This window comes from Choristoneura fumiferana, chromosome 10, assembly GCF_025370935.1.
Source record: "Choristoneura fumiferana chromosome 10, NRCan_CFum_1, whole genome shotgun sequence".
Classification (NCBI taxonomy): Eukaryota; Metazoa; Arthropoda; class Insecta; order Lepidoptera; family Tortricidae; genus Choristoneura; species Choristoneura fumiferana.
The window spans coordinates 4,717,304-4,729,609 of record NC_133481.1 but is presented as its reverse complement, the minus strand read 5'-3'; the positions used below and the strand labels follow the sequence as shown (position 1 = coordinate 4,729,609).

General features: G+C 36.5%; 1 protein-coding gene across 1 annotated transcript in view; it reads right to left on the bottom strand.

The window, feature by feature from the left end:
* ft (cadherin-related tumor suppressor fat) overlaps nucleotides 1-12,306 on the bottom strand; it is a 138,443-nt gene that overhangs the window by 14,230 nt on the left and 111,907 nt on the right. The window contains exons 2-3 of the mRNA XM_074093160.1: nucleotides 4,952-5,260; nucleotides 4,041-4,274 (exon numbers count right to left, since the gene is read on the bottom strand). Coding sequence (XP_073949261.1) covers nucleotides 4,041-4,274; nucleotides 4,952-5,260 — 543 coding nt within the window. The remainder of the gene's footprint in view (nucleotides 1-4,040; nucleotides 4,275-4,951; nucleotides 5,261-12,306) is intronic.

Below are 12,306 nucleotides of genomic sequence, written 5' to 3'. Positions count from 1 at the left end.
TTTTGCTTATTTTGTGCATTTTACTTTTATTTACTATGGCCTCTCAAGCAGAGGATCGTGGGGTACAGCCCGGGCTCACACATCAAATATATGTGCTAAATTACATTTTAAAAATGACCATGAACTTAACTATAAGGAAAATATCAATCACCAAACACCTGCGAGGAAACTGGATGGTGTGTACATATGAAGTTGCCGATCCGCACTGGGCCCACGTGGGAGCTGCGGCCTAAGCCCTCTCATCCTGAGAAGACGCCTGTGCCCCGCAGTGGGATGTATACGTACTGAGAAGACGATGACGAGCATTTATTATTGTTCCTATCCTATGACATTTACCTTAACCACGTCTTGTAAATGAAAATAATTATAGATCAGAAGTATCTGACGGGACTTTTAACAATAAAGCGGGATATAAACAATTTATGGTTTAGCTGCTGGCGAGACATCGACTTTAATCGCAACTGGAACGAAAGTAATCAGCATTAAATTAATGCAAAAATGTAAATATCAATATAAAATGGAATGTAAAATAATGTCGTTCCAATATACGGTAGGTTCCCGGGCACTGAGTATAATATACTCGCCGCTTGCGAAGTGTGGTGGCTATTGTTTTAGTTAATTTTGATCCTTGTCGTTATTATTATAAATATCAAGATGGTTTTTGATTTTAAAGGCCCTTTTTATACACGCGGTGAATTAATAAACGCTCGAAGGCATCAGCGTCCTTCGTTTCCGAAACGCGCTCTCGCTAGTCTATAAGTGACGCGCAGTATTTTATAGACAAAAGGCATTGAAGTAAATAGCTCTAGGTAGGTTTTAAAAAAGTAATCGCGCGGTTAAAGAGTCGCTATCTACGAGAAACTGGTTAGTTTGGCCTTTACACTAACGCTTGAAGAAGCAACGCCAGAATGTCTTAGTTGTAATGAATTCTAATCGCTGGTGTGAGCAAAATTTTGTACATAATATTTTAAATGTTACAAAACATTCCGATCAACAATAGATGTGACAGGCTTTTGTTTAATATCGGGGCTACTTTTACACGTCCAATAGTACAGTAGAACAACTTGTGCGGTCAACGCCCTCCTCTAGATCTATGTTAAGATAATTCTTTCAACCGCAATGTATAGCCCCGAGCAGAGAACCACTAAATCGGACATGAGTACCTACTTTAAAAATAAACTTCACGAGAGTTAAGCGTCTATTTGTGACTCTTTTTGTTTAATGTCATTAAAATAAATACATAATGAGCGATTTACTTCTATTAAAAACATTCACGAGAATTCCGTGTTCTGATGGTTTTGTGGTAGGTAGGTACCTACCGATGAATTTAAAGACGAAAATCAACAGGGTCTCATTATGATGAGATCATATTGACGATGGATACCTACTGTAATGTGAAGGCAAAAGTAAAGACTTATTATGTAATATCAAGGCATCCACTACTAGGTCCGGCGTTAAACTTTCGTAGCCACCGCTACTTTATCCTATGACTAGAATGGTAGATTAACTTTAGTCCGTGCGGGTAATAATTTAGGTATCTGTTCTTAGCAGAACGCATGACACTGGACAACAGTATTTGTTTAGTATGTCATGTATTTTTATTTATCGTGTAAACGGAATGTTGCCGGCAGTGGTCAAACAATGTCTGGAAGATTGCTCTCGGTTGAAGTGTTCTAACGATCGTAAAGCATGGCGGCTAAGCGTACACGCCGACGTGTACTTATCACCTTCGCCGTTCACGATTTTCCGGGCTATTTATCAATCAAGAGGTGACTGTACTTTAAGTGTTTTACGTTACCCTAAAGTGGGAAATTTACTGATAGCGCTTAGGTACATATATTATCTCAGCCTCAAATATCTGAATTACTGAGACAAGTCAGCGTCGTGCGGTGACAGGTTATTTTTATCGAATTCACTGTTAATTGCTGTTACTACCGAGCTAAAGGTGTTGTTAATTATACAATACTCGTAGTTAAGTGAAATAAATAGTGTCTACTGCAGACGGACATGCGATACGGTTATTTATTGCCTACAAATAATCGAAAGCAGGAGCGGAATCAATCAGTCGCCGGCACATGGAAGGGCGAGTGCTCATGTACTCATTTGCGAATGAATTTAAAAGAGACACTGAACTACAAAATGCCAAGGCCCTGTACCAACTACCGCGAAGTGTCGTCTGAGTGCGAATATTTTGCATGTTAATCACTTAATTTATTATGAAATGTCTTTAATTGAACATTTCGTCTGTTTTTAAAACGCTGAGCTGTTTACAGTGCTTTAATCTCGGATATTACGTTGTTAATTGTCAATAAACACGGACAGCTCAATTGTTTGGTCTTGAGCGACGCATTTAATTGCCTTACATTTATTTGTCGCGTAATTGTTAAATGTCTTTATTTCTATAATTTACTGTCATGTTTAATCACGATATCGCGCAAGCCATTCTCTACTTACTGTTGATTATCAAGCATATTTTTTTTAAAGTTACTTCGCACATATCTGCACCAAATTCCTCTACTTCGCCGTTATGAATACATATTTTCATCATCAGGTGATATAGGGGTCAATCACGGTAAGTTATATGTAATAAAAAAACTGGTTTATATAGATCCTACCGCAGGGCAAAGGCACAAAATACAGATAGTTCAGAAGTCAATCTCCTGTATGTACTTCACTTTTCATACCTACGCTCGGCGGTCGCTCTAAGGATGTCAACTATGGCTTATGCACCAAAAAACTATCGTGGTAGTGGCACTCTTATCTAGTTGTTTGATTTATTGTTGAGAATGAAACGGGAAGAATGGAAAAATAAACTAGTAACTAAAATATTTTAAGTTTAATATCATTGTTATATTATAAATTTGCCACAGAAAATATCTTGCGACGATTTCGTTATTGGCGAAATTCACGATTTTTTAATTTAAACAACCGTCCACTGGACAGTTATAATAACTTTTTTTTTGTTGCTCCATTATTGCACAAAAAAGTTCACAGACGCTTGTCTCAAGCGGATGGCCCTCGCGCTCGCACTGGTCCCAACCGGCCCGAGATATCGTGTTCGTGAGCAGTGTCTATGTGTGCGTTGCTCGAGCGCACTTGTATGGAGATTGACTTCTGAACTATCTGTGTTTTGTGGCTAAGGCCTTTTTTCAGGCTTACGTTCCCCATGCGGGCTCAGCTGGTGTGATGCTCATGATCAATATCAAGCTTTTTTTGCTTTTAGTCATCATAGTTTCTATTAAAATATTATAGTATTTTTTATCAAATGCACAAACAGCGTGCATGTTGCAGGCCAAACCAGTCATTGCTTGCTTTCGCAAAGAACCTGATGTGTCTTAGTGGGTCAACCAACCCTAGCAGGTCTCGGCTATGATGGTGCGAGTATCTACAGTAATAGGGCATTTTAGCACTGTACTCAGCATACAGTTGGAGCGGTTCTTCCTATATCGTAAAGTAGGTTTAACTCTTGAGTAGGTTATCAATCAGAGCGGTAGGCAAAGCAGGTGTTTAATGAAGTGAGCGTCAGTGTGAAATTATTTAGTAAGTAAGTGTACAAAAAGGGCTGTTCTCGGAGTTTTTCTGCGAAATCGAATCAGGAATGAGGGGATCCGCAGAAAAATCAACGTAAGCTACATATTACTCTAGCCCAAAGAATTGTAAATAGGTAGTTCAAAAAATATCAATAATTTTGATTCTTTTTTTGTACAGAAAAGTCAATTATTAGAAACCAATTTTGATGTTTTTTAATATAAACTACTACTACTACTTTTTTTAAATTAATACATTATTCAGGTTAATGACGTCAAAGTTTAATTTAATTCAGTCATGCTTGTTTCATAAACTTGACCTGTACTGTATGTGTATTTTTTATTTGTGGTGCAACGGTATAAAACTGTCATTATTTAGCTAGTGTCAATATTAGTTGCAAAACAGGAATGGTACTTAACTAAAGGATGACACTCACTGCCACTGTCAAAGTATCGTACATGCACAGAAGATATTGAAGATTGTGTTTGTACCCTGTTATCTTGCTCACTTACCTCTTCATAATCAAGCCTGGCAGTAAGAGTGAAGACGCCAGTTTGCGGGTTCAGTGAGAAGACGTCGTTAGCCCAGTCAGATATGAGCGTGTATGTCAGCTGGGCATTGGGTCCCGCATCCAGATCGATGGCGCCCACCGTGCCCACTATTGACCCCCGGGCTGCGTTTTCTGGAATGTCGAAAGAGTACGCGCTTTCTTTGAACACTGGCGGGTTGTCGTTGGAGTCTGTGACCTGCGAATTAAAAGAAAATTGTATAAGTTATAATGTATTTATTAATATTACTTAAGCTTATAGGTCACGAATGGTCCGCAAAGATTCGATCTTTTCTGGTGACCGTTTGAACCGTTCCTGACTTGGAACTGTTTATTTTTTGTAATGTAAAAACAATGGGCCTTTAAAAATGTGTTGGCAATAACATTGTATGTTGTTGTTTTTTGTTAGCTAGTATTTCTTCTGGGTTAAGTAAGCTACATAATACTTCTTAAGTTACAGGTCCGAAGTTAGCCGAATACGGAGAGAAGTTCATGCAATATCAGGCGTATTATGAAATTATAATATAGTCTTGGAAAGCTCTACATATACTCGTAAATTGTGAAATAAAATTCTTGAAGTCAACTTTGTTTCATGCTAATTATTAGACACAAGATACTGGCATATAAAGTAACCAAGATGAGTTGTACAGGTTCTCTTGAATTTATATAGATATCAAGTTAGGATCGTTTCAATTAATTGCATCTTTGGCCTTAAGGGTAACTTTTGATAGTCAATATAATTACAGGCAATAGCATATATTGCATAGGCAGCAGAGTAGGCAGCGCTAGTCATGGTGGCGCGTTCCTGCAGTGCAAACTACCAACTGCATGCCCTGGAACCGACTCAATGCTCGCTAATACAGGACGTCTACCAACCTGCACAACTACAGTAACATCAGTAAACTGGACACCGTCATCAGCTCTTACTACCACATGGTATTCCGATATCGTCTCTCTGTCTAAGGGATCTTTCAGAGTCAGGACTCCTGTGTACGGTTCTAGCGTAAACGGTGGTGGTTCCTCAGTCTGTATACTGTATGTGATGCTGCCAATGGTATCAGGGTCTTCAGCTATGATGGTAGCCACGGGCTGTCCTGGAGATAAGTCTTCGGAAGCGAAGTATGCCGGCGGGATGTTCTTGAATACCGGTGGACTGTCGTTTTTGTCCAAGATTACGACCTCGACCTGGAAAAAAGAAAATAGTTTTACGAATGTGTCGATACAGAATTTTCTTAATTTTCTTTCTATTTAGAAACACGAAAGTAGTAAAATAGAGTATATAAAAATAGTATCTAAAAATGCCTATCGACTAGAATCGGAGCGGATACTTAAAGTTAATTAAGTTTTTCGATAGAATTCCCGGAAAAACTAATTTATGAGTTCTAGGTACTTAATAAGTAAGTAACAATTAATAGGTACCTAGTTTGAGTATTTTGTTTAATATGATTGACTAGTTGGTTAAAATGTGAGTACCTATTATGAATGATATTGTTCCAGAACACATAGGTATGAGCTGTTCCGTTAAAAACGTCATAAAATAGCTTTTATGAGTGATATGTAGGATTTAAAAAACTCTGATTCACAATGTTGGTAAAAAGGAAATCCGATTAACAGGCGCTAAAAAACAAAAATTACGAGAATACTGCTATTGAAAGCCCTATGAAAGAAATGCAATTTAGAGTTAAACAAAGTGAAAACGTAATAAAGTATTTAAACATGCCATGACCGCCACAAAATCGATGCAGAAGAAGGCCAGCGATGTTTTATTCATAAGATTGGCACAAAATCGCCCAATTTAACACAATATAAGAACACAAACCCAATTAATAATTCTAAAAATGCAGCCAGCGAGCGGCTGCTTCGACAAATGTGTGACTCCGCGGACGGGTGGAATGATAAATAAAATGTGGCCAGCCTTTTGTCGAGGCAGTTCGACTGGGCTCAGATATTATGTTTTGGATTTCGCTAAGTAAGTGCACAACCAGCCACTGTATTCTTCATTACAACAATGTAACATTGTTGATTGCTTGTTTTGGTGCGAAAAAAGGCATTGGGGCAAATGCACTGTCGCTTACGTCATTAATGTATGTTTACATAATATGGGTCCAGATCTGCTTCAGTAAACACGCTTCGTAAAAAGTGTGATTGTGTGATAAAGGGACCGTTATTTTTACGGTTCCATACAAAATCCACAATTTTATGTTTCTGGTCGTCCATCAACCGATGGAAATTGAAGATTAGATGAAGATGGACATTACTGCAAGAGGGCTTTTTTTAAATCGTAATAATTGGTAATAATAATAATAATATGGTGAAGTTGACACGTAGGTAAATAAATTGATTGCTAAATCAACACTCTAATTCAAGAACTGAACTAAATTTAAAAAATCATTTCTTTTAGAGTTGTGTAGTCAAAACAGCTAAACGCTGATTTAGAAAAGCACAGGCTTTTCCGTATGTCACAGGCATTTTTTATCAATACATAACTTAAATTTAATGTTTGTCTGTGTGGATCTCTCGGCGCGTGAAATAGTAAATATTATATTGGCACTTGGTGAGCTTTTTCCTTACATTAATAACTAGCTGTTGCTAGCAAAATAATTCGTTTGTCGCTATCTCTCGGGTACTATGCCACTAGCGGGATAAAAAAGGTCTCTAATAGTACCAAATTTAATCAAATTCGGTTCAGTGGTTTAAACGTGAATAGTAACGAGCAGACAGACAGATAGACTGACAGATAGAAAGAGCTACTTTTGCATTTTATAATATTAGCAATGATTAAATATAGGTAAAAGTAAAAAACATAAGTACCAAAGTCCCTTCTTACATGTCGTGTCGCACAAATGTCATTTTCCTAATTTGGAACGTCAATTTTTCAACAGTGTGCTACCGGCAGCCAGGCTTATAGGGTTTCGGAGCCAATATGGCAAAAACGGAACCCTTATAGTTTCGCCATGTCTGTCTGTCTGTCTGTCCGTCCGTCCGCGGCTTTGCTCAGGGACTATCAATTCTAGAAAGCTGTAATTTTGCACTGATATAGATGTAAGCTATGGCGACAAAATGGTACAATAAAAAACTAAAAAAAAAACTCATGCATCCCAATAGTGTGGGGTATCGTTGGATAGGTCTTTTAAAACTATTAGGGATTTGCTAAGATGATTTTTCGATACATTCATTTTTTTGCGAAATATTCAACTTTAAAGTGCAAATTTTCATTAAAAGCGAGCGTAAAATCCCCTGTAAAATCTAAACCAGTGGATGGAAAAATTTGAAAAAATTCATGATGGTAGTAAATATATCAAACTTTCAAGGAAAACTATCACGGCTAAGTTTGCTTCAGAGTTATTAGTAGATTTACTCTTAAATAGCAGCCTAAGCTTGGAAGATTCCGTATAAAATACGAAATCCTTAGAAAAATATTACTTAATTTTTTCGTAATGCCCACGGAACCCTATTTTGGGCGTATCCGACACGCTCTTGGCCGGTATTTAAGGGAGGTTAAAGTATCGTGTTTCTGTAACTTAACCATGACCATTTAATTAATAAACTAAAATTCAGATTTTGTTACCTGTCTAACAAAATTATAATTGCCAACAATGTACAGCAACGTAAATGGACAAGAAAGTGTAAATGACAGCCAACAGATACCTTGATTATTACATGTCAATTTAATTTGCTGTAATTAAAATTGTGTTAGAAAGTTGACAAAGTCCGAACTTTAGTTAATTAATTAAATTGATGTCATTGTCAAGTAACAGAAATGCGTTACTTTAACCACCTTTAAAAGCCTGGCTGCCGGTAAAACACTGTATACTATACACTTAACTGATCTATACTACATGAGAGAGTGAACATACCAAGTTTTTTAGTTACAGTTTTATTAAACAAAACTATTAAATTTGTCAGAATGCAAAAGACTATCAATTCATAATAAGTATAATCGCGATCCGATGCTCATTAAACTGGATTAATGTATCATACTCGGGGATCTTCGGGACCTGCCTAAATTATTGTTGCCTTTTTGTTACTCGTATCTTGTCCGAGGCCTGAGATGAATTGCATTATTTAATGATTTCGGGTGTCGTTAAAGAACTGAATTGAAAGAAAATCAAGAAGAAGTTGAGCAGGAGCGCTCTCGACTTTCCTATCTGCGGTCCTATGCATTCATCAATATGATTAATGGAGTTGTTTCTTTAACATTCTTTTTTTGTTTCTGTTTAGTTTCGTACATCACCACTTTTGTTACGATGGATACAGTTCTTTGTTTTATTTGCAAATTATCAGTTTTTTTATAAAATTATTTATAAGTTGAGTCACACGATTATCACTATCGTAACATTTTTTTTTGATAAAAGTACCTATCCTAAATTACCTTCATATAATTTGTTCTTTTTTTTCAAAATTGCGTATGAAAATAAACTTGATAAATTAAAAGTAACAAGTTGCTCCTATTTATTCATCTGTAACTAACATCGTTGTTTAATTCTCATTGCCCGCGATGCATCCGCAAGATAAGATTAATAAAGTCAAAAGCGAGCTTTACAAACGTTGCCGGTGGACGTCTACAAAAAGCTATTCGGAACCAACTCGACGAGTCAACAAAGGATGGAAGTAAAAGACCAAAACGCGCTAGCATTTCGTCATCTGTACTCTGAAGCACGAAGAATTCGAGGCACAATGATCGGAGCCGTCACAGATAAGAAGAGGGCGATTGTGGAGAGTTCTGTGCCCTCGACGCGCGGATGGCGCGCCGCATTTGTTATGATGACTCAATCATTTCATTGTACCCGAGCAGGGGTACAACCCGAACCGATAGCCACGAGGAATGCTCAACACGACTACGGTTTACCCACGTAAGAGAAGCAGCAATTAACGCTGATTGTGCCATTATACACCACCAAATAAATTGAAACGTGTTAATAAAATTTGTTGTTCAGAGAAAGCATGAGAAAATGTTGAATCTATTGTGGAAACTTTATTCATATTTGTTTTATTGGTGGCAATTTAATGGAGAAATTAAATTTGTACGCTTTATAGGTTGTTTGACCACGTTCGACCGCTGTCTGGGTACCACACAAAGCGTATCGCTAACGCACAATATTAAACAAAAAGATTTATCGTATACAAAAAGCGTCCGTATACGATAGGTCGTGGTATGCTAGGAGGCCCCCTGGCGCTCATGTTTGAAGTAATCGATTAAGGGAAGAGAAATGACAGAACGTCGGCTTAGAAGGATCATCGATTAGTCAAGTTTCGATAATTGATTATGCCGCGCTACTAGATTAATAAGAAGTCATGTGCGTTTTCTTGTAGTGCACCATTCATAATATGATTAATATAACATTCCATGTTTTAGTTTGGCCAAAACAACTATTCTTTACTAGGTATAACTGTATAGCTGCAACTTGTAAACTCAATTCTAACTTTAAATTATGACGAGGCAATGACCTCGACGTCTCGCAAGTAAAAAACTCTTCTCTCTCATTTATTTTCGTGGGTAGATTGTTTTTTAAAGTAATTTTACGAACATCAATCATTAAAATCGTTTACTTTGAGAAATTTGCCGACCCTTCTTCTCGGTCGCGCTCCAGTTCTTTAATGAAATTTATATCACACTATGCTACTTATAGAAAAAGACTGAGAAAATTATTAAATATGAAATAAGAATCGCAGTGCTTAAGCGGTTTTTTATCTGACTAGGTAGTATTTTGTCCCTTAAACAATTGAAAAAAAGAAGCAGTTTTACGCACTTTAGGTACTAATTTTCAAGTTGCGTAGAATTTCCTAGTCTCTTTTTTCATTTGTGTTATAGAAAAAAATACAATTATATTTCGCCAAATTGCAAAACAGTTTGTTTGCGATTACTGCACTTGCTGCATATATTTGAGTAGTTTGCAGTGGCGTGGCACTGAGTTCCAATCGGGTTTCCTTTCTTTATGCAAAGTCAGTGATGATTTAATGACTAACTAGCTGAATTGTCTAACGAAAAGGCTCACTCCTACTGATGGGCCAAAGGAAACTTTCCAAAATTCCGGAATTTTTCAGAGGAAAATTTCGGAAACTTCTCACAATTTTGTATGGGGATTGAAACTTTCCGTTTCTTAAATTTTAATTTCCTATATTTCTTGAGAAAATTTCCAGAAATTACCGAGAACTTTCCAAACTTTTCGGAAACTTTCTGCAACTTGCACATCAGTACTCACTCCACACTCATGTTATTTTCTCTTTTTATAATTAAATACAAAAGCATGTACCTACGAATTTTTCAACGTATTTTAAACCTTCTTAAAAAATATTTTAATGTAAACGTGTATTTTGTTCTTTCACAAAGTAAGTAGGTATATATTGGTATCGATTGTCGATAAACCGAAACCTACGTTTGGACTGTGCCTCGAGGTAAACGCTGAATTGCATACATTTTGCTACATGAATATAAAGTACCCGAGCTAATTTGCTAATTCGCTGGGAAAGATTTATTTCCCGTGATTAATTTTGAATTACATGTACCTATGTTTTATAATTGGTTGTTTTATGTGATATGAAACCAATTGATAAATGTAAATGTTAGGTTTATTACTACATATAACTACTCTTTGAAGCAAGGCAAGAGGTCGACAGAGAAGAAGTTTCTAGTTTATTGGCCTAACCTGAACTGAGATCTTATAATGAAATCTACAATACATTTTTTTAAAGTTATAAATGTAATAATAAAGTTTATTAAATACTTAAACCATTTATTTCAGCCTCATCGACTCAGTAAGCTTTCTTACAACTCTTGTTACCGTTTGTTCTAATCCTACTAATATTATGTATAGACGCATAAGTTTACGAGTATGTGCGTAAATAAATGCGCGTGGTGTTTGTTATTCCTTCACTCTGAAACGGCTGAACGAATATATATAGGCTACGTCTTATCCCGATATTTCTTTGGGATTCATCTAAAATCCCGAAATACCTTAATCTAAATATGTTTCTAAAATTCCTTTGTAAATCTTGTCAAAAAATATATAGTTACATATTATACCTCGTTGAGTTTCTTGGCGGATTATTCTCAACAGAGGTTTTATTCCGAACACCGGTGGTAGATTTTTTGACATTCATAAGTGCTTGAATAAAGATATTTTGACTGACTTTTTTTCATGTAAATGAATTACGACGTGAGTTTTGGCAATTCCTAGAAAGGAAAGTTTAAAATAATTATTCCTATTTATTTTATGAAATACCTAGTGTTTTTTCAGTACCATTTATACATCAACTTTTCAATCAGTATCTAGATTTACTCACGATAACCTTTTTTTGTGAATTTAAAACAGTCATTTCCATAAAGTTTACAGCCTCACTACATTTCAGTCAGCAATCGGCGATAAAGATCCACTCTAACAAAAAGACATCAAATGTACCGTTTAAATGCATTCTAACGTGTTAACATCGAAGTTGTAAGACTTGGCAAGCATGGATTCCTTAGCAGGGATGGACGTACCGACGGATATGGTGGCATCGTTTAGGCTACGCTCTATGTTTAGAACGGTTCGTGACCGCGCCGAGCCGCTATACCCCCGGGACTTGCAACAAATTATGTGCTGCTAAAGATTAGTCAAGGAAACGATAGGGAACTTCGCGATAGCATACGATGCTTTAGTCTCGATAGTAAGGTTTTGTGCAAATTTCATTTTTAAAGCAATCATTTTTAGCTAACCGAAGATGCATTTTGTTGCCAAAATGTCGTCTAAAAAACTACATATTATATCCGTTTCAAGATTCATGTCATATGATCGTTGAACCTCCTGCAAAGATGATCCTAGCCACCAGAATTCCACTACCATTATTATTGTGTTGTCACCAAAGTATTATAAATATATAGGTAAAAAAGACCAAATTTTAACTTATTCGGATAACGAGAAGTGTTCAAAAATGGTTTGTAAATTTTCAAATCCCGACTTACAAACATACGAAAAGGTTACGCGTTAAAAAATAATACATACTTAAGGAGGTACAGTCAGCATCAAAAGTAGCGGATCACTTTTTTACTTTCTCGTACCTATTAGCATATTTGTCAAATTTGTATGGTTGTCTTTTACAAAACGACAAATTGCAAAAGTATGCAGCTACTTTTGATGCTGACCGTACAATGTGTGGATGATTCGAGTATAAACCTTCGTATTTATCATAGATGCACTGCTCGTACCGGGATGTAAACCCGGGACTTCTAGCTTCATAGTTAAGTCAGGCTC